This window comes from Takifugu rubripes, chromosome 19 (assembly GCF_901000725.2).
Source record: "Takifugu rubripes chromosome 19, fTakRub1.2, whole genome shotgun sequence".
Taxonomy (NCBI): Eukaryota; Metazoa; Chordata; class Actinopteri; order Tetraodontiformes; family Tetraodontidae; genus Takifugu; species Takifugu rubripes.
In genome coordinates, this window is record NC_042303.1 from 9,956,205 (window position 1) to 9,978,559 (window position 22,355).

Sequence of the window (22,355 nt, forward strand, 5' to 3'; positions counted from 1 at the left end):
CTGGTTTCTAGTCCCTCAGTCATCAACAGAGATCTTTTGTGTGTATTTGTGGGGAGGGGGGGGTTAATGAGAGAAACTGTCCTGACTATTACAGGCCTGATAATATGTCTTCATTTAATCGACCGGCTCCTATTAGTTCCCCCAAACAGGCCTTTGTATGACCTCGGCCCTCTTCTGAAATCAAATCAGATTTAACACTCGACTGGGTACACACTCATGGCGCACATCCAGCATGTTATGAATGTTCGCCCGCGCCACATGAGACCCCTGTGGGTTGAACTGTGTGGAGCTCTGATGGATTTATGGCACCTGACATTGAAGGAGACTTTAAAGAAGCTTGCGTTGGCATCGGATGAGCCGAGCTTCAGCAGCAGAAGACGTTTGTTTCTCTGAAGATTACGGTAAAAGCCCAGAACCTCAGATGCCGCAGACGTTTCTTGTATTATCCCTCAGGATCTTGGTAAACTGCGTCTGTAGGTGCTGCTGAGCTGTTTCATTTCTCTGTCACTCCTCCCATCTTTGTCTTTTTCTGCCTCTAATCGAGCTGGATTTCAGCTGTCTTTGATAGAAAAGAGTTCATTTATTTGCTCCTCTGTTTTAATTGAGATTCTATTTGTTTTTAATTAGTTTGGGAGGTTACTTCTATATGCCTGACAGAGCAACTTCTGATACCTGGAGGCCAGAGATCCATCTCGGCTGTGAATGCTCTAATTGTATTGGTATTGTCTCATACTGCTGGGAATAGTTCTGTTAGTAATGTTAGTAATGTTGTGGGGTTTTTTACATGCCCATTTATGAACCAAAACAATTTGCTTGGTGTCTTTTGTCTGTAGCAGCTTTTCGCCCATAAATCCCTTCAAAAGATATGTAAAAAACGTTTTTATTTTTGAGTTTAAAAAAAATGTAAGTTACCGCTGAAGGCTACAAAGCACAGTTACTAAGCCAACCTCTTGTTTTTCTTGACTTTATCTTTGAGCCAGCTTCACATGTTCGCACATAAAGGTCGCACCGTGTTATTATTCTCCGCTGATTATTTGCATTTGTTGGAGCTGGTGGAGAAGACGCTGTTGCATTTTGGCTCAAATCCAACATGTAAAAAAAACCTCTATTGGAGCGAGTGTTTGTTATATGTTTGTATTGTTGTTTTACAATTTAAAGATGTACATCTTTATAGATAATGAATGTAGATAGTGGTATCATTCAGCCATTTGCAGGTAGTGGAGGCTAATATGTTCATTCATAATCAGCTTTTAAGCCACAAAACCACAAAAGAATCCAGTGAGCACATTTTTACCACAATTTGTTGCTGTGTAAACAGCCACAAGAAACCTAAGCTGATAATTTTGTCCTTGAGGTCCCAGCCGCAGCTACTGGGTGTGTTTATGCAAGCTGAGTTATTGGCTGTGATAAGGACCCAGAGAGCAAACACACGCTAAGACCTAAAGAATGTCCATCCAGAGCTGGTAGGGACAAACCGTCATCGCAGACTTCAAAAAAGGCCGTAAAGCAGTTCATGTAGATGCACAATCCTGCCCAAACCCACCTATAACTTTGCTCCTGGGCCATGTTGACGTCTTACATTAGTACAGGTGCAGGAGATAATCCGATTTCAGGTGACGGGGGTTTAGACTGAAATGTAGGGAAAAAAGAGGCAGCCGGTGCACATCAGTTGCTGAGAACTCCTATATTTACTTTTAAACCAGGTCTGTAATCACATGCTATTTTAGTGCTTTGGCCCTGAAAGGTTGTGACCCCCTCAAACGGGAGCCAGCCGCGCTCGAGGTTAACTGCCGTCAAACTGTGGGAGAACGGCAGTGTATTAACAGGTAATAGCTTGTTATGGTAATCCTCAGGCACATTTGAAAGTGTTTAAGTTTGTTTTTCTTCAGACTCTTTAGTCCTGGGAGAAACACCTGGGCACAAAAAAGCTGGGAAAATAGCCAGACAAAAGGAGGCAATCCTGTAATTGGACTAATTCTCAGGGACAATCTGAAGGTTTTCCCCCCAACCTCTGCCAGCCCCCCGGCAGTCTTTTAGCCCCATGTAATGGGTCAATGATTGTCACGCCTGAACAAAGCCTTCCATATTCTCTCATCTCTCCCCAGAGTTTTCAGAGTTAAGATCAGAGAAGTCCATATCTCTGAGTAATTAAGAGCTGCTCCTAAGTTTGAACTCTATGCTTTCTGATTGTACAACAATAGACTTTGCTGATGGATGTAGTAACAGGAAGGGAGCCCTTTGTCTCCCTCACTTCTGTTTAGCATAGCTTTCTATAGCAGCACATAGGTGGTCTGGAGCTCCCATCCTCCCCTGACACCTCTGCTGAGATCTTACACTCACTCCTGGTGTCTTATGGGTCTCTGCGATCAATGAGCCGAGAGCTTATCGGTGACCTTTTGGCCAGGAGTCTAGACCGACTCGACAGATAACATCCTCACTTACACACATAAAAAGGTCATCACGCATCATCTGGACACATTCCGATGAGCTGCTTCGATTGTTTGCACAGCCTCCTTCAAGCCAAGGTTGGTCAGGCTGGATGTGGAGCTACTGTGAGTGATTTTATCTCTGGGGAGGCCGCGAATAGATGCTTCATCTGGATGCTTCTGCCATCAGCATCACTCACAGGGTGAAACTTTACCTGTAAAGCAGCCACTGCTTTTTGTATTCATTTTGGTCCGAAAAATCCCTCCCCCGCATTTTCTGATCTGCCCTCGACAATCTGCCGCGCTGATAATGTGTCTGCGGAGTAATGTGCACTCTTCGTGTCACGCGACCCCGCCGCACAGTAGTTTGCAACTTTGTCTGCTGGAGATGCTGGCGGGGGAGGGGAGCGGTGGGGGGGGGGAGCAGTGCATCCCAGCAACCTCTGCTCTGCAGGATACGCGCTGTCAAACTCTGATTATTCAGGAGAGAGAAACAGAAGGCGACAGCTCCACTGCTAAATATAGTGTCCTTCCCGTCTGTTTCTTTCTCTTCTTATCTCCTCCGCCTCTTTGTCCTCAGCCTCTCCCTGCGCTCCACACTGGCACCCTCTCTATCCCCGATGTGTTGATAAGATATTGGCGGCTCGGATTTAGCAAAGAGCGCTCCCAGCGTGCCGCCGACAGCGAGATCTCGCTGTTTCCAAGGAAGTATCCATAGAAAGGATGGCGCGGTGTTAAGGATGGGGTAATGATAATGGGAAGGGATGGACATCTGGGTCAGAGAAAGTTTGTACACCAGCTCATCTGGCGTGCAGTAAATGCAACGCCACGTCAGAAGGAAGAAAGTCTTTGGAGTCGTTTTCACTCAATAAATTGCTGGTTCCCCACCCTGCAATGATGTCATAGAGAGAAATGCCCATCCAAATAAATGTTTCCAGTGAAAAGCTCCAAACTGAAAACAGTTTGCTGCAATTGGAGTTTTTCTCTGACGTCTCTGGTGGAGCCTGTTTCGCTGGAATGTCCCTCTTTGGTGGCAAAAATGCACCAAATACGACACCGAAGTGCTTTCAAACACAGCATCGCCGCAAAATCCTGGAGGTGGAGGTGCCGGCTTTAAAATCAGCTGGGGAGGGGAAAGCTGGCTGTTGCAGAGCTAAGGTCAAAGGTCAAAATGACAGGCACTGGATTATGCATAAAGTTAGATTAATATAAGTGCATACATTTGGACCAGTTAAATGTTCCAACTCCAGACAATAATAAAAAAATGAATCAACCCGTACCTCCTTCCTCATCAACATGTAGCTCATCGCTGTGAAGGGCAGCACTCAGCAAAACTGTGACGTGTCTGTTTGCGCCTGACGATCCTCGATGCCGCCAAGTTTGGGTTTTTTTGATCGATGGATAAAAATAGGAAGATCCACGGTCGCTCATCACTTCAAGCCACTCGATTGGCTGACAGGCCCCCAAGCTCTTAAAGGGTCCATAATTAATTCTTGAGGATTTTAATTATTTTCGGAGGCAGGTTGTGATCATCCTCGCCTCCTGTAGAGGTGGGGGTGAGGAGGAGGAGGAGGGGGGGGGGCGTTGTTGGGCTTTTAATGTTAATTCACATTCAAGGAGACAGCCAGGAACCCACATGGGCCGTTTTAATATTCATGTCTAGTCCATGTGGTTGCGTCTGCCTCGATGTCTGTGCGCTTGCTGCAAAGAGCTAAATATGACACTGCTTTGGTTTTGTTGCCATAGCAGCGTCTACCTATCACTCCTCTCAAACCGAATCGGGTTCAAATGATTCTCTCCTCAGAGGAGAGGTGGGATGTAATCATGGCGCTCGGCTTATTTCCCCTGATGTCTGCCGTCTCTTCAGCTCCCAGGAAACCCTGGAGCGAAGTGGCTTCAAGGCTTCGTCAAGACAAATGACGAAAGATCCGTCGCCGCCTTAGAACCGTAGATTCTGATGAAGCCGCTGGCTGGTTGAGAACCTGAAGGGTTGGCTTTCCATCTGGTGGCTCCAGATGTGACAGAGGTTTTTTTTTTAAAGTTTAAGTAATTAAGAAGGCAGGAGGTCAAGGGCACCTCTCCACTCATTTATTCAGACAGATATCGTTCATTACATTGTTTTTACGGTGCTGTTGACCTCTGTCACATGGAGTAAGAAATGACAATAATTAAAAACACACATGTGCAATCATGTGGCTTCAGAAACTCTTTGTGCGAGCCTGTTTTTGAGTTTATCTTCAGTGAAAGGTTTTAAAACTGCTATTACTTCCATGACATCACTATATGGTGGCTGCAGTCAGCCATGAGGATGACAGGGCGCAGACGGTGGTGGCCAAGGCGTTAAAACACCTGACAGATCTGAAAATATCGACCTTTTTCGCCTCCAAATCATGATGTCATTTCATAATGTTGCTGAAATCCGCAGATGGTTGCTCTGAGCACAACAAATACCAGGGGAAGTGAGTCCCACCGTTTTTATCCACTGTGACTTCATATTTCTTGAGAAGTTCAACAGAAATGCCAGATTTGCACGGCAGAAGGAATGGGATTTGAAGGGGGGGGGGGGGGGGGCATTCCATAATTTTCCATCTTCCAGAAGATTCCTTCTGTCGCAGGTAGTCACATCAATAGTTAGAGGAATGTTTAGTTTAAGGGCTAATTTAACAAAAACAACTTAAACCTCTTACAGATGTCAAATATTCTCATATTTTTGGTCACCGGTGTTTTATATCTACATGTTTGCAGTTCAGAGTTGTAAAAAATACTCCAAAATCCAAAAATTTAAGACCGCTGTTATCACTTGCAGTACCCAGTTGGAACACATTACTTTCCAAAATGTATAATTTAAACTACTGAAAGAATTCTCAGAAAACCCCTCCTGAGAAACAGACAAAAATTATACGGAGTCAGGGCGAAGAATGAGACGGGGTGGGTGGAGGACGACGTGAGCAGCGCCAGAAAGCGTGGCCCGGTGGGTGCTAATGGACTGCAGGGCATCGGTGTCAGGCGCGCTGTCTCTGCTAAAGCCGGAATAGACGAAGGGATTTAAAAGTGAAGAAAAAGTGCTGCACAGGCCAGGAAAGAATGGTATACTCAGAACAAATTGTGTTTCTGCTTCCCATTAGCGGCGCATGAGTGTTGGTTGAGGTGGTTTACCTCAGCTGATGGTTCAAACAGGTCGGCCCCACGCCAGCGCCCCCGCAGTAACCTCACACTTCGCTGTTGGAGTCAATAAAACCACCGGCTTCCTTCACACTTGAATTTTGTCATACAGATTGTCTTGAGAGGAAGTGCGGTGAGACTTTTGGCATCACAGCCTGGAGCCTGCTGTTGGTTTCGGAGCCTCACCTCTTCATCAAAGATAAAAACAGACTTGAAGCTTAAGTGCGTCTTTGTCCAGGTATTTCTTCTAGACGCGTCTACACTATCAAACCCTCTACTGCTGCGCCAGGTTCCTCCCTCCGTAAATACAAATTCAAGGTGAACTCAAACGCCCACACGCTCGTGAAATGTTCCAGGTGTGGAGGATTCAGACTAATAGTCCGTCAAGCGTCTCTGTGCAGTGTATCCTGGACGGAGACCAAGTCGCTGTCTTTGCGATTGTGGGAGAAATCGGACCTGAGGTTGAGTCTGACCATGATCCCGTGGGAGGCTGCAGCAGTAGGATCTAACCGTAGGGTTCGGCGAGAGCCAAAACATTCCTCCTGATGCTGTCAGGGTTGTATTTCACTTTTAACTCCCAACTCTTGCCTACTTTCACACACTTTAGATGAATCCTCTCCGCGGGATCCGTAACTGGTGAAAAGCGATGACGCCTACCCCGAGGGTCGGGGATGTACATTTTTAATCAGCAAACGCCTGCTGGTCAAATTCAGATTTATTCCTTAGCCAGAGCGGGAGTGTGAAGGTGAAGCTACTGAGGGAGGGTAGAATGTGGAGGAGCATGGTTTTCTGGGTTCATGCACTGATGGGTTCCCTGATAATGTGCGAATGGCGGAGGGGAGGCGATGGCCGATCATTGTGCCGACTGCATTGACATGATGCCAGGACTTTTTTCCCCATGCCTGTACTCTTCACGCCCCTTTGCCTCTCAGCTTTGTGAGGCAGCCCTGTTCTCAGGAACTCTCTGGAGGTGTCCCTAATGGTGTGTTTTCCATAGTATTTGGGCCATATGTGTGTGTTTGGGTGACTGCATACATATGTATGAATGAGAAATAAGAGTAAGGGCCTCCTATGTTGCTGTTGTTATTGTTGTTGTTGGTGTTGACGCCTCACTCATCCCCGTGAATGGACTGCTGGGGCTCAATAGAAGAGGGGTGTTTTTGTGGGACGGGTCCATCATTCATTCACTTCATTCATGTCCCCCGGGGAAGCGGAGGGGGAGTGGCACACACTGGCATGGCATAAACGCTAGCAGGCATGGCGCCTTCCCGTTTCTTCCCTCTGCCTCTCGTCATCCTCGCGGCTCACTTTTCCTCCTTCCTCGGCTGAAGCAGTCATCAGACAAAGCTTGGCTCTGATCCTGGACATCCATGTTCTGCAGGATTTCATCTACGCCCCCCCCCCCCCCCCCCAGATCATGTGCGTTCATCGCTCGAGACGTCAGACCACGGACGCCCGTTCAGAAAGCCCACAGCATCACCAGGCATAAACACGGAGACAAAGAGACCCGGAACTTTTTTCACCCTTGGCTGACGGATCGAGCTTTAATATGGTGGACTCGATCGTGAGGCACATAGGGGGAAACAAAAAAAAGTTCCAGTGGGACAATCTCCAAGCCAAATTAAGCTTTGTTCAAGTTTAATCGGGTTTCAAGCACAACTATAGTTGAAATCCATCAGCCTTTGCCATTTATTACACTAATGTCAGCCAGATAAAGGCTTTGGGCACAGCATGAAATTTACCTTTTGAGCAGCGTGGCCAGATTACACTGACCTACAAAACTATCTATGCATGATTAATAAGTACAAACCATTGCATAAATGGGGTGAATGAAACCATCATCTGAGCAGAACAGCCCATACTGGGCCGTTGGACACAAAGCTGTTCCATACGGATGCTAAGGATTAGCATAGCCTCAGCACCCCTGAACCATAGTTACGATTGAAGGGAAAACTCTAGTTTTGAAACTGTTACCTTTAAAACAGGCATTAGAGAGGACGACTTGGAGGGAAACTAGATAAGACTGAACACTTTCACAATAAATTGGTGCTGATTTTTCTCTTAACGTTGCTTTTTCTTCTAGTTGGAACTTTGCCAATGACTTTGGCTCCTGAAAGATGTTCCGAGATTAAAAATCCAGCATTTGCCATCAGTTTTTTAGTTTGGAGAAATTTAGTGTTGCCGTCGGCAACTTTCAGAACACAGGCAAATGAGGCCCGGTGCCAACAAACAACATTCTTAAGCATAAAAAAGGAGGAGAGGGTGTGAGACAGGCAATTTCTGAGGGGAAGAAGTTACTGACTTCCTGCTCTGGACCGGGCCGTGTTCAGCTGCCTTATCAGTGAAGAGCGGGTGGCGGAGCACTGATTTATGAGGAGGTATGAATGTGTAAGATAAGCGGGTTTCTAGCCTCCACGCATAATCAGCAGCATCCTTCAACACCGTATGTGAGGAAGACCGCGACCAAGACTTCCCTCTGTCACGCATATGGCCTCACAGCTGATGGTGCTCTGATAATACTCTGCATCTCCTCTGTTTTTCTAAGTCTCTCCTTGATTGATATCACGCCATCGCTTGCTCACACTCCAAACAACCACAAACTTCCAGGTAGCGCTTTAGTCAGAACTACCGGAGCACCCGGATAAATGCGTGTTAGCCCCAATCAGGACCAAATTCCTGGAAATGATATTTATCTTTTCATATTTGTCTGACAAATAAGTTGTTTTCCGGCCTCCGCCAGTCCCCGCCCGACCTTCTGACCTCAGCCGTTCTGAAAGTCGAGTAAATGTCCTACCTTTGCAACTGTCCCCAACCATCACCCGCGACACGTGGAAGAGGTCACGGCCAAAGTGTTTTATATTTCATTAAATATGCTGCGGTACAAAAGTATAGCACTCACAGAGCGGTAAAGCTCCAGCTGAAGTCAAGAGGTAGAGCAGTGGTCTGAAACTAATTAGGATTAGTATTCATAGATTACACAGCTCAGATGAAATAATGGACTTGTGGAGTGGCAGAGGAGAACATTCCGGACTTATCTTAGGATCAAAATGCTGCGGTTGGTGAACGGAGCTTTACGTGTTTGTTAATTTCATGCCTGACGTGCTGTGTTTGTGTACTGGTGAGAAACGTTTGCCCATAAATATGAATATGCAGCCCTTCTTTACCCCCAATTTTCGCCGCCCACACAGCCGGTCTCTGCTCAGTGACCCGTATGGTCACGGGTGAGAAGGTCAAAGGGTCGCGAGGAAGGATGCCCCGTCTGTCCGTCAAACATAAAAGCCGGCAAAGTCAACAGGCGCTGGTGTTTTCAAATGGGAGGGACGAGCGCGTCAGTCAGCAAGGGGAGTGAAACGAGGCTGCGGATGCACAGACACACAGTCTTCTATCGGCCTGTCAGCCCGTCAGTCACCGCGACCTTGGGCAGCTTTGCCCTAATTGCAGGCCGGGGATGATCGAGTGGCTCCGTCTTTAGCCGATAATTCACATTATCTGATATAAAGGCAGCGGCTGCCAACGCGTTTCATCCTGAATGCCATTTTTCCAACTTTCAAAGCTCACATTTAACCCATCGGGAATGTAAATGGCCATTTTAGCCCTGTAATTATTTTCTAAAGAGGCCCCCCCTGGTTCTTAGTGTAGATTCACACCCCACATTCCTTTTCATGTTAGCGCTCCCAAGGATGCTTGTACAAACAGAGGTGACGGCACTGAGGTGGTCTAAGCCGTCTGCAGCCCGCGAGACACTTCCCTGACGTGCACGTCTGCCATCTACTACATTTTGCCGTGATGAATGACTCCTTTCACACCTCCGCTAACCGCAGCTATTACGCTGTCAGCTTCACATTTGGAGACAAAACAGGCGACACCCGACGACGCAAAAACGAAGCAGATAGCCCGAAATGATTGTTTTTAGTGTTAGAAGCGTCAAGAAAGTGGCTTGATATTTGGTTTCTACCACATGTCCCCAAAGTGTTTTTGTGACTCACAAACCTTTTATTTCCCTCCACCATTATCAGCCACTTTCCCTTTTGGAGAAAAAAGAGAAAAGAAGTAGCGTCTCCTTGACTGGCGCTCATTATCATCTCCACATATATGTACCCACTCTCGCCGAAGGTACGGACTGGCACCAAATGGAAGAGGAAGATGGGTTATTTGTCAGAACATGCGGTCAGCGTATTCACACCAGTCGGCCTTCCCGCTTTCTTCTCTCCCTACAGTTTTCACACTGAGCTTCGTGGAGTGTTTGCCTCACCCCCCCCCCCCCCCCCCCCTCATTTTTCACCGTTTTTTGTCTGTATGAGCTGTATAAAATACTCCCGTTGTGCTCGTCAATTGGTCCAAATGAAAGCGCTGTTGTGAGCTGTTATCTGAAAGAGGCGCACTAAAACCAGCGGGACTCAGTCAGCTGCAGTCGGGGGAGTATTACTAGATGCACACTTGGCTTTTGATACTCAGTGTTATCAAAGAATGACAAATATTCAAGACTCAAAGGTCAGGTTAGAAAACATGAAAACAGTAAAAAAAAACAAAAAAAAAACATTAGCAACAGTATTGTTTTGAGTTTCCTTCTTACTTAAACTAGCTTGTATTTGGTGGGTTGGTGAATGTTCTCAAGTATATATATATATATTAATATTATTGTATTAATATTGATTTTGGTACAGAATATTCATGTTAGAATTAATAATAATTTTTTAAGGCAAATTAGAAATATGAATTTGCGTTATTGAGAACAAGACGCCAATGAAGCTAAGCTCTCTGTTAACATGCTAATAACGACACAGCGAGCGCAACATTTGTTAAAAAAAAAAGATGTTTTTCCCAAAAAAAGTTAAAGGTTGGTGCAGTTTCTCCCGAGGAGAATGAGGATGTTGTAACAAAGATGAATAAAATCTGTGACTTTGAAGAAAAGCACCATTGTTGCGACAGACACTGATCTTTGTTTATGCGTACGGCAAAACTCCCACCATTTTAATCTGAACACAGTGTCCAGCCAACGATTCGTTCCTGTCTGCAGTCAGAAACGCCCAGAAGCTCGAGTGAGGGCCACACCATGCTGGTCAGCGACCAGCCCCACGATTGTTGGCCATTTTCTGGTTGTCCCCTGCCTGTCACCCAGCATTAGCGCGCGAGGCTCAACCCAGGATCTGTGCTGACACGTACCTGGTGGGGGCGACCCTGCTTTTGTCTTGCAGCAATGCGGGGTCAAGTGGATACATGCAGCAGCAAGACCTGCGGCATTATGTGGAGCGTGCAGAAGGGCTTCTGATGCTCTCCTATTATTGGCTCAAAGTCCGATAGCACCACCGATGCCAGTGACCCCACTGCTCCCCTTTCCCGGCCCGTCTTGCCATTTGATACGTTTGTATTCGCGTCACAAATCTTTAACTGGCCGTGAAGTTTTCACGCCTGGTATTGTGTGGGGTGCGCGGCTCTCCTGGAAAGAACATTTAACAAAGCATTTGAAGTGTTTCTGTTTGCATATTGGTGACAAAGTCAAATCTTCTCAGTGTTGCCCTTTCAGAAATAAAGCTTATGAAACAACGGATGAATAAAATATGACCAAGAAGTAAAACATTGTCAGGGATAAAAACACTCCCATCCTCTCATTTTCTGTCAGTCCTAACTGGTGTGAACCCCCCCCCCCCCTCTTATCCAGAATGGAGGTCATATGCTTGTTGTGGCTGGTTAGAGGAGGCCAAAAAGAATCAATGCCTGCTAGCTGGTCCTGGGTTCAGTTCTCATTTACCTTCACCACAAACCTGGAAAATTTCCCAATTTTTATCCTCCCATTTGCAGGAAAGTGCTGTTTCACTATGAATAATCTCATCTGTGCAGAAGCTGCCGTCAGTGCTTTGACACGTTTGACGTGTGGAATCTCTAATCATGTCACATTCTCTCCTGCGGTTCGGAACAACACTAGCTAGAGGAGCCATGTAACCACAAGTATTTTATTTTGTCAACATCCGTGATGTTTGCTCAATACCTGCATAGCCTTCGGATGGAAGTCTAATCGAGGCGTGCTCTTTTGTGACCCTTGATCGAAGACGCACCCTACCCCGTCCACGCTAGACTTAAAACCCCTCTAATGAGCAAACTGGAGGCCTTGACAGCCACAGCCACATACATCATAGGTGCAGTCACGGTGCACACTTTTCCCCCATCGGCGCGGCTGTTCCGCCCGTGGCGTGCTGGGTGTCAAAGAAAGGAACCCACGTTATCTCAAAAGGTAGGTATGCAGACAGGAGCTCGTGGTCGCTGGCAGGATCAGACAAGCCGAAGGAAAGGAAAGGTGTGAGAGGAAGCCCCGCGATGAATCAAAATAGCATTAAGCAGCCATAGAAAGGGAGATTTAAGATAGAGCCGGTGCGCCTGAAGTTGCTGGTGAGAGCGGAATGCGTGACAAGCTCGATCGAGGATGTGTGCTGGATGTTCCGGATGGGGCGCAAAGCAGGAGGAAACGCGCGAGGGGAAAGTGATAAATGAAGCTCAGATGTTTGTTTCCTCCTCACTCAGTCGTTTGAGATAATCCCGTTGTTAAGGGGAGGAAGCCGTCCTCTATCTCGCGTCGGTCATCACCAGCTGTACACGTGAGCTCATCCTGCTGGCTGGAGGGTTGAAGTGGGAGAATGTTTGGTGTGATATGAGACATCACATCGGTAACAAACTGTATCTGGGTGAGCTGTGCCGGAACACCTAAACCCCAGTAAGGAGGATTCTCTTATTTTTATTCTTTTATCTTTAATGCGAGCACAGAAACAAGTGTGATCAGATGTGTCGCCTTCTGCAGTTGGATAATACGTGATGCGGCGCAGCGTTCGCCGCTGCGGGAACATTTCACACCATTTCCTGCACGTTGGTCGCATCATCTGTTGCGCTTTGGTCAGTTATGGGACATCATGAGGTTGCTCCAACGAGCGCCGACCCAAAGATAGTGAAAAAAACCTTTGACTTCAAATGAAAATACCAATAGAAATGGAACTTTTTGAGTATGCATTGTCAGGAAATTAGGATGAATCATTTATTACCTAACAGCTAATACAGGCTGCTAGCAAGGACTGTAACAGCTCGGGCAGTTCGACCTTCCACTGCTTTCCAGCACTGATAAATGGAAGTCCTTAAGGTCGCTGTCAGGCATCCCTCCTTGTGGGACCGCTCCCTCCCTTCTCGTCCTCCTCCAACACCACTTGTTTCTGTGGGTGAAAAATGGCCTGGGGGAATGTGGTGGGTTCTCAGACGGTGGAACACCCAGAGTGGCTGGAGGTGGCTTTTGTCCCCCGGTGGACACTGAGTCAACACTTGGTGCTAATGGTCTCTCTAAATTTACCTCCTAATTACCCCGCTCTCATTGCCCCTAGCTACCGACACACTGGCCGTGACCTTGACAGATGAGCGTGTGCTTAGAATTGTACATATTTTCTCAGTTCTCTTGAAAATCCACAGGAGTGGAGCTGATTTATGAGCATCTCCACTCCACCTCTTCCAATATCGAAGATTGAACTCTTTACATGTAAAAGAAGACGCTGTTTGGTAAGAATTGTGCATCTGGTTGTGTGATAGCGCAGCTGACGGACTGTGAGGTCAGAGGTCAGCCGGGGAGAGGAGGATTTTTCACTCATTCATGCTGGCTCATTATTCAGCCCTTTCAATAATCCCTCAAACTGGTGTTGTCAACACTGACCGCCGCCGCCCGGCCAGCCCGCTGCAAGTGATTGCACACCTACAACAATAAACACTTCATCGTTACAGCCCTGCAGCCTCAGACTCACACTCACTCACACACACACACACACACACACACACACACACACACACACACACACACACACACACACACTAACACACTCACACAGCCAGATAGAAGCCGGGAACTGCCTTAACAAATGTATAGAACCAACCAGTGAATTTTTTCAGTCTCTTCCAAAATCCACTTTTTCATGTGTGGCAAAATAGGAGAAATCCAGCAAATAAAGCTTTCCAAGCGTCCTTAGCTGATATTAATCTTTAACAACTCCAGCCAGTAGAAATCATTCAGATCGTATTCCCAGGAGATGTCTTTCTAGAACCTCCCCCCAAGAATAATCCTGATTATGCTGAAGTGTGTCAAGAGGCCAAGGATGAGCTTTCACCTCAGACCCCTCACGGCCTTTAACCTTTCACCGGCTGCTCACAACAGCAGAATGGTTCCAGTGTGCGCTAAGGCGAGAGCAGGGACAACGTTCCCAGATGCACATTCTGTGTTCACTGTTGGCAGCGCTTCTCTCGTGTTCCTCGCCCGTCCTGCCCTGTTGGTCTTCAAGCTGTGTGCTTGTGTCTGCAGAGGAGAAATGGTGGAAGGACAAAAATGGATCTCCTCTGACAGTTTATATGCAGACACTGGCCATCGCCTCTCGCGCCTTAATTAACCTCTGCTGTCCAACAAGCAGCACAAACGGGGTTGTAATCTCTGTCCGCTCTCGGTGGGAGAGCGGCGTCTCCGACGTGCTGCGTGGATCACAGAGCCCACACGCGTGGGCGGCAGAGCAGCGCGAAGAGCATCTGAGTGACAGCCGCCAGGAGCCCGGAGATAAGCTGTAATCTGGCGCCAATTACTCGATAGGCGCAGGTAAACAGCAATCAGCTCCACTGACATGTGTTCGGAGTCTAAAGTCTCGGCCCCAGCGGGTGGTGAGAGGTTGATTATGAGGTGCTGAACGCAGGCAAACCCAGAGACATGACATGATAAAGCTTCTGGACCTTTATGGTTCTCTCCCACCGCTCAGGATTTATTCCACTTGGTTCTGTACTGTGAGTTTTTTTCCCGCTGGAGGACAAAGGTATTTATTCCATTTAAGATGTCAAAAATGTAGAGAGTCAAAAATGTAGCCAAATATGTAGAGTGGTGCAGACGATTGGAGTTTTTCAAGCCTGTTGTGTTTGCGCAATTGTGCTAATTTAGGCTAAAAAATGTGAGGGACAGCCTATCGATCTTCCACAAGTAACTATTGATTTTAAAGAATGCGTCCTTTCATGCACGGCCACTAACAAGCTGCAGCAAGGTGGGACCCTGCCTCAGCTCGGTGATAATGAGACCGCGAGTGCGCTGGGGGACTCAGGCAACATACCAGGGATGCCTTAGCAGGTATTTGGGATACTAAACTCGTGCTTTTAGATCCCCAACCCATAACACACAGCCTGATGGGAAAAAAAACAAAAACAAATGCGATTTGCAGAGTTGATAGAGGCACAAACAGAGGTGGCGGCGGTGTCCACCTCCTCGTGGAGGCAGTACAAGTGTCCCTTGTGTCTTCTTGGAGGACGAATTCCGGAAACTGGGACGAGCTATGAGGCTTTACTGAAAGCAGGAATACCTCGGCTACAGAAGAGGGCGGAGCGGCCGCAGCATGGAGGGATCATGTCAACAGGTGGAGACGCTCGGGCTCAGTTTACCGGCAGATGCAGGGTCAAAGGAAAGAACAGAATGTGTATTATCCAACCAAAAAAAAGAAGGTCCACACCCAATCTGAAGGGGAGAGGATTCTTGTAGCCACATCCAAAACAAACAAGTAAACAGTGACCCTATAGTGGCCTGTGTGCTTTGTTGACCCTCAACACAGCGATTTGCTGACAGGGACTGTTTATTTTGGCAGGACTGCCCCTTAACCTGAAAGCAAAACCTTCCTCCGCCCGTGAGGCAGATGAAAACCGGACTGTTGTTAACATGCACGTTGTTGTGCACCAGCTCAGAAGAGGAAACCGTCAGACAGATTACGTTTGTGTCGGCAATGGAGGTCGCGTGGCTGCGATCAGTCCTGCTTTACTCACCGCCCCAAATGGGCACTTTTTGCACAGAAAATGTGCTGCATTATTTATCGTGGTGAAATAAGGTGTAATATAGTTTACAGCAGCAAATTAAAACGGCAAGATAAATAGTAATGTACAATACAACAGTAAGATAAGACATTATTAAAGCCATAAATATATTTTGTTTGCTTTTATGGGCACAGAGAGCGTTTTATGATGTTTTCTCCACTGTTACAGGATTATTTAGGTCACATGAGATTAATTTGGTCCAGCCACAGAGATGATGGATTCTGCCAGTGATCCTGAAATAAAGATAAGATTAAAGAAGGGAAGAAGAACGACAGGCTGTCAGGCTCTCGAAGTCAATTGCTGATAAGCGATAATTTGTTTTGATAGATGTTGCTGGACAACGACGCAGGTTATCTGTGTGCGTGTGTGTGTGTGTGTGTGTGTGTCTTTCTGGTCTGAGCACCGACGTGATAAATGTGAGATGTCAGCTGGAGGCGTCTGGAAGCTGCGCCATCATTTAAAAGTGTTTAGTTGAGAAACAAAGATAGAAAAACAGCCTCAGACTTGCCTCGTGGGTGTGTGTGTGTGTGTCTGCGTCTGTGTGTGAGTGTGAGACTGTGATTTATCGTCTTGTTGCTGTCACCACCTTCACTCGTGTCCTACTTTACTGCCCTTGGGCCCGAGTCCATGTTGGTTAGCGAAATCAAATCTTCACAGTCTTCTTCCAGTTTTGACCTTCCTAACATGACGTGACTGAAAATACGCGATCCTGGCCGAGGACTTCTTTAACTGGGGCCAGTGGATTTACAAAAGAAACGGTCCTTGCAACCCGCTGGGATGGAGAATAACAATGTGAAATGCACCAGAAATCCGTGGGGAGTTCTCTAAATCATCAGCTGTAGTTCATGCCTCTGTTGGATGATCCCAGTAAAAGTCTGGGCCGTCTTTAATTCCCTGGTAGAGTGGGAGCAGCCTGACAGCCTTGTCTGTCCGTATTTACTAACTCTGCCCTCCCGCGGCTGGGATGCTGCACCGTGACGGCAGTATTTTGCACCAGCTCTGTGTCAGAGGCTTTGTGTCAGGATCTCCAGATGAGCCGTGCAGGTGCAGAGAATCACGCTGTCTTTAATTTCCAGTGGCGTGCCGAAGCCTTTTCCTTCCTCCTGCGTGCGGGAATCTGCTCTAAAATCAGAGCTTTTTCCCGCTCCAGGGTTGGCCTCAGCACGGGCGGAAAGAACAGTGGATCGGATTGTGCACCCTCGCTGAAGTGGACCCTGAAAAGGACCTCTATGTGAGAAACACTCCGCCAACAGAGGGCCACAAGTGAGGGCTCAACTTTCTCAAGCTCCGCTTTCCCAACGCTAATGTGAAAGGGGAAAAGAGAGACACCTCCTATCAGATGCTCTAACAGCTTGAGAGGTAATGAGAGGACTGGATGAAAAAGCTGCTTTCTGTGCACCAGAGCTCCACTTAGGTCCCCTCACACCCGGAGTGTAACCGAAAGACACACACTCGCAAACACACATTCTCGTATTTCTATCCTTTTGATTCTCACAGTTATAGTGCATTAACCAGCTCGCTACCCATCACTGTCCTGACTAACCTTACCCTAACCGTCTTTTAAATTTCCTAGCATAATGGATATTTTGGTACTCAATATGTGGCAAGTACAGAATACACACACACACACACACTCTGAAGATGCACTGTGTGATTTCACATGCTGCTACTGTGAGAATGATTGTAAAATAGCACATGTGCTCAACACATTCCTCTTCTCCATCCTGTTGTCCTATTCTGACTCTTTTAAGCCTCCTTCTAACCTGCCGTGACCAGATTCAGCCTCGCCGGAGCTCCATAAATTTAGGACGTAATTGGCTGAACGCAACAAAGAAAAGTAAATAACTTCTGAGGGGAATTTCATATGAGACTGGGGCTGAGATTTTAAAGCGTCATTTCTTATATCTGCCTATTTGGATGCGGTTTGGTGAAATAAATCGGGCTAATAACGCTGCTGTTGTACAGAAACGAATGAAAGAACTTTAGCACACCGAAGAGCCTTTCTGTGCCAAAAAGCCTACACACGTCTCTCGTGGCCACGTCTGGGGTTTGCCATTCCCGACTTCAGTTGTTCTTCCACTGCCTGAGCTCGAACTCCACTTATTTCCATTTTCTTTCCTTCTTTCCAGAGTTAAAGTCCACTGGCACGGCTCACCACTTCTCCTTTCTGCTGAACTCCACCGACTATCGGATCCTCCGCATGGACGAGGACCACGATCGCATGTACGTGGGCAGCAAAGATTACATCCTCTCGCTGGATCTGAACGACATCAATAAGGATCCGCTCATAGTGAGAAACCTCCCACACAAACAGCAGTAATTGAGCCCCGCAAACGCGGCACACGTGTCAGCTGCTGTCTCGCTCTCTCCCCGTCAGATCCACTGGCCTGTCGCCTCCCAGAGGAAGACCGAATGCGTCCACTCGGGGAAAGACACCAATGTAAGTATTTGAAGTGGGGGGAAAAAAAGGGTATCGCAAGAATTAGTTGCTCCTATTGTCATTATTTTTGTGGTCTCACAACAGTTCCTGCCAAACAAAACCGTATATCTAGGTCCAGTTTTATGGTAACTGTAAAATAAGATTGCTGAGTCTAGTTGATCACAGTCTCTGTATTATTTTCTCTTGTTTCTCAAGAATTCTCTGTCTTTGAAGGCAGCATGTGCACCACTGATGTCATATCCTGCAGATATGACCCACGGCTTCCTCTGAACTCCACATAAATGAAACCTTCTGCAGCGCAGGTGTTCGTTATCCTGTGTTCCGTTAGTCATGTTGAGTTCCTCTGAACTTGCGGCCGCATCATCATCATCATCATCATCATCATAGTCCAACGCACTGTTGCAACTGTATTCTAGTGAGATCTTGCAGTGACTTTTGCCAACACGTTTCAACACTTCCATGGAAATTTTCTCTTCCCAATTTAAGATGGGCTTGTGGACACAATATGCTCATCTACTTATTGAGGCAAACCCAGATACGCATAGTTTGATTAAAAGGTCCTTGCCGCCTCTGTGGGCTAATCAGCGATGGTTCTGAAATGCAGTCCTGCCTCTTTTGTCTTTGTCTGGGAATTCCAGAGCCGTCTTCCAATCCCGGAGACCAAATGCAGGGCCGACGGGGCACTTAATGCCCTCGCTGATAAAGTTGTCCTCTTTGACCTGCAGCCCGTTTAAACATCATTCAATCTGGTGCAAAACCACTACGGGCACTGGGATCTGGCAGTCAGCGGGGTCATTCTGTAGCCCCTTCCAGGGTGTGACTTACTGTTGGGCTGCCTGATTACTGATTGCACACAGCTGCCACCAATTAAGATCCAACGGGAAGTCGGAAGGCTCAACACGCCGTCCTCAGCGATGCGTCGAAAATATTCTCGACAAAAAAAACCCTGAACTGTTCCTCTGGAAGGTCTGAAGTCTGATTCTGGAAAGCGCCTTGAAACAATTTTGATTGTATAAGACGCTATATAAATAAAGATTGATTGATTGATTGATTGAAGTGTGACTATCATCCAGACATGGAAGCACAGCCCCCACGATGAAGGAAAGTCGGCATTGAAATTCATTTCAAACCCTGCTCTTTTGATTCTAGTGACCCCCCACCTCCTCTGCACACACACACACACACACACACACACACACAGGCACAGAGTTAGTGGTGAGTGCTGCGAGGTGCCGTTGATGGCTAATAACCTCGCTCTCCCCTGCTGGTTGGGAGCTCAGGCTGCTGTTTATCCAACTGGAATGTTCATTTATGCGTGTTCAGTGACCCCCCCCCCCCCCCCATCTCGGTGCCTCCGGCTTTGCTCTACTGGCCTCCGTAGGATTTCGCTGCTGTGTGTACGTGCGCGCGTAAGAAATTTCACCGCTGGAACAAGGAAATCGAATTGGCTACCGGGAGACACCCCCGGTAATCTACGGCTTCTCTTTAGGGGATGACAGATGAAGACAATTCCGGAGCAATTCAGAGGGGATGTCGGTTCATGCAGGGGGGGTCAAAGGCAATCATCCCCGCTGCGCTCTGTGTGGGGGAGCACAACTGCCCGTTGAATAATACACACAGGCCCACACGCGTGAGCACACACACCCACACGCAAACACGTCCTCTCAAACCTCTGACTTGTGCATCTGTCGTGTTGCTAAGATCTGCCAGATCTGCCCCCCCCCATCCCCCCAATCTTGCAAATAATCTTTTTTTGTGCTCTGTACGTCCTTTATTTCTCGCCAGCTGTCACCACGAGCCAACTTGACAGACAAATCGGAACAGATATCACCGGCCTGTGCATTTCTGCAGTTGGGGGGGGGTTAGGCAGCTGGTCTAAAAAAAAAAAAAACAGATTAAAAAGCCCTTTTTTCACCAGTAGCAACTCTTCTGTGTCTGCTCCAGAATGTGTTGAGAGGCACATGGAAAATTTCACGTCCTCTGAAGAGAAAAAAAAAAGGCGTCATTTAAAAAAGAAAAAAGCCCTCTTTGGTTCAAAGAAATCACTCGGCCGTCTTGTTTGGTTTGCCCAAAATGGTTTTTGGCTGTCGCCTCCTCACGGAACACACGCTGCACAGCCCGGATGCGCCGTTGGTTTCGGTCCTCATCTGCACGCTTTTCTGGTGTTTGGGAACCTTTTTTTCTGACACTGTGGTGAACTGAGGCTGGGAGGAGCTGTCAAACACCGCTAAGCCAGCCACCAGTGCTGCATTATACTGTGTATCATCCAGCTCTTTCCACTTCCAACATGACGGCGATTGTTTTCTTGCTTCCGAGTGTCTAATCCTGTCGGGTTTTGTCATGCCCTCCCTCAGGGGGAATGCGGAAACTTCATCCGTCTGATCGAGCCGTGGAACCGGACCCACCTGTATGTGTGTGGGACGGGCGCCTACAACCCCATCTGCACCTACGTGGACCGAGGACGCAGGTCACAGGTAACCAAAGATGGGGCTGCGCAGCCGTGGAGACACGGTGACCCTCGCTCTCTTCCTCTTCTCAGGACCAAATCGGCCCCTCCCATCTCAGATTCTCCGCTCGGCTTCGGTTTCGGCTTTCCTCGCCTCTTCCCTTTCGTCAATTCGTGCCGTTTCACGGTCTGATAGCCTCAGTCTGCGCTGACTTCCTCATAGCCCTGGAATTAGTCCTGAAAGGCTTGTAGCAAATACCTAGAAATACCCACCAATGCTCCAACCACCCCGCCCCCCAAAACCCCGTTGTGCACAGCCCTGCCTGTCGCCCGGCCTCCTCTTCCTGAGTGAAAGCCTCTGAAAAGCCATCATTACTGATGGAGCCTCTCATCCATCATCAGCCTTGTAGCTCAGCCCTCCCTCTGCCCCTTCCTCCATCCGTCTCCCTGCCCCGCACAGGCCGCAGCAGCTGCCTGTGTGGGTATCGTCCGCGCACCCTCGTACGCGCTCGCCTGTTTAGTCTCACGGTTGAAATGAAACGGTTCAGATTTCATTTTAAAGGTCGTTCCACCTCTTGTCTTCTGGCTCCCCACCCCCAACTCCACTCTCTAAAGATTTCCTTTACGCGTAAACAGAAGCCGATTGTTTGGGAATTATTTCGCACCATTTTCCCTCGTCGGCCGTGTCACATTTCCTGTTTGCTTTCCCATCCCTGCGTGGTTTATGCATGACCTGGGCAGCTGTGTTTGCATGACACTGCGTCCCGTCCCACGTTTGCTCAGTGATGAATGTCGCCCACCGGGCTCTCCGCCGCACTTTTCATTCCAACTGTCCGCCTGCAGCGGCTCGTCTCTTCCCCTGCTATTTTTGTCCTCTGTTCAAGTCGTGGTCACATGGTTTAAATTTGCTCTCTTCCCACTGATCAGATTTAATAACGAGATGGCCGACTGTGCCATGTCTCTGTTTTAGGGCTTCCACTATCTGCACGCGTCCCAGTCTGGAGGCAGAACAAGTCGAGCAGCAGACCACAGCGCTACAGATTCTTTGGAGGCCAAGGTGGGCTGGAGGGAGATTTATTCCGGCTGTTAAGCCTGGTGCCCACCTGGAGTACTTTTTAAATGTCAGTCCGTGTTTTCACAGATCTCGGGACTGCAGACAAAGTTTTTCTTAGAGCATAAAAAAGAGCATTTTTGGCAAACCTAAAAATCACATCAGGAGAAAAAAAAGAATGCTTTGAAAATGTTTTATTCCCATGCCAGTGGAACATTAAAGGCCCTGTGAACATATTTCACTATCATATAGTCAGAACAGGGTTGTTCAGCTTTTTTTTTCCACAGTAAAATATTCCGATATTAAAAAGCTGCTTCCCAAAAAGCAGCGAGGAAAGACGGGACGATTATAAGCCCTCCCGATGGCAGCACTTCGCCCCTGAAAATAATTAGATGCCGTACTTGCCGTGCTGCTTTTTCAATAGGAAAGGATGGTTACGAGCCTCGCCAGCATTTAAGTACCTGACTAAACTTTATGTAGTGTTGAAACAGATGTTCCAGATGTTCTTCTGCACTCTGGAATAATGAATTCCTGTTTGAGCACCTGACATCAGACGCATGCTGGATGAATTCTGGATTGCTCTCAGCAATTTTGCTGCACCACTCACAGATAACTGGCTTTGTGTGCTTTTTGTTCCCCTCAGCAGGGTCACAGCTCGCACCTTGACGCCTTTATCCTTCCCTGAACTGATCAACTTCCGCCCTTCTTAACGTCTTTGCGGGCAGAAATCAAAGCGCCGTCTCCCACATGCCAAGGCGGCTTAATAAATGAGAAGCCAAATCGCGACAGTCGTTGATGATGGTTTTTGATCTCTGTACCATTTTAGGAATACATTTTCCGACTGGAACCCGGTAAAGTGGATTCCGGGAAGGGAAAATGTCCTTTTGACCCCAAGCTCAACAGCGTCTCTGCTTTGATCAGTAAGTCTTATTTTTTGTAGCGTGTTATGCCGCGAAAATCATTCAACAAAAAGTGCAT

General features: G+C 47.5%; 1 protein-coding gene across 1 annotated transcript in view; it reads left to right on the forward strand.

Moving 5' to 3' along the window:
- Positions 1-22,355, forward strand: part of sema3fa (sema domain, immunoglobulin domain (Ig), short basic domain, secreted, (semaphorin) 3Fa) — a 36,389-nt gene that overhangs the window by 1,994 nt on the left and 12,040 nt on the right. The window contains exons 3-7 of the mRNA XM_011613946.2: positions 17,570-17,730; positions 17,818-17,880; positions 20,235-20,354; positions 21,297-21,383; positions 22,204-22,297. Of these exons, the coding sequence (XP_011612248.1) occupies positions 17,570-17,730; positions 17,818-17,880; positions 20,235-20,354; positions 21,297-21,383; positions 22,204-22,297 (525 nt within the window). The remainder of the gene's footprint in view (positions 1-17,569; positions 17,731-17,817; positions 17,881-20,234; positions 20,355-21,296; positions 21,384-22,203; positions 22,298-22,355) is intronic.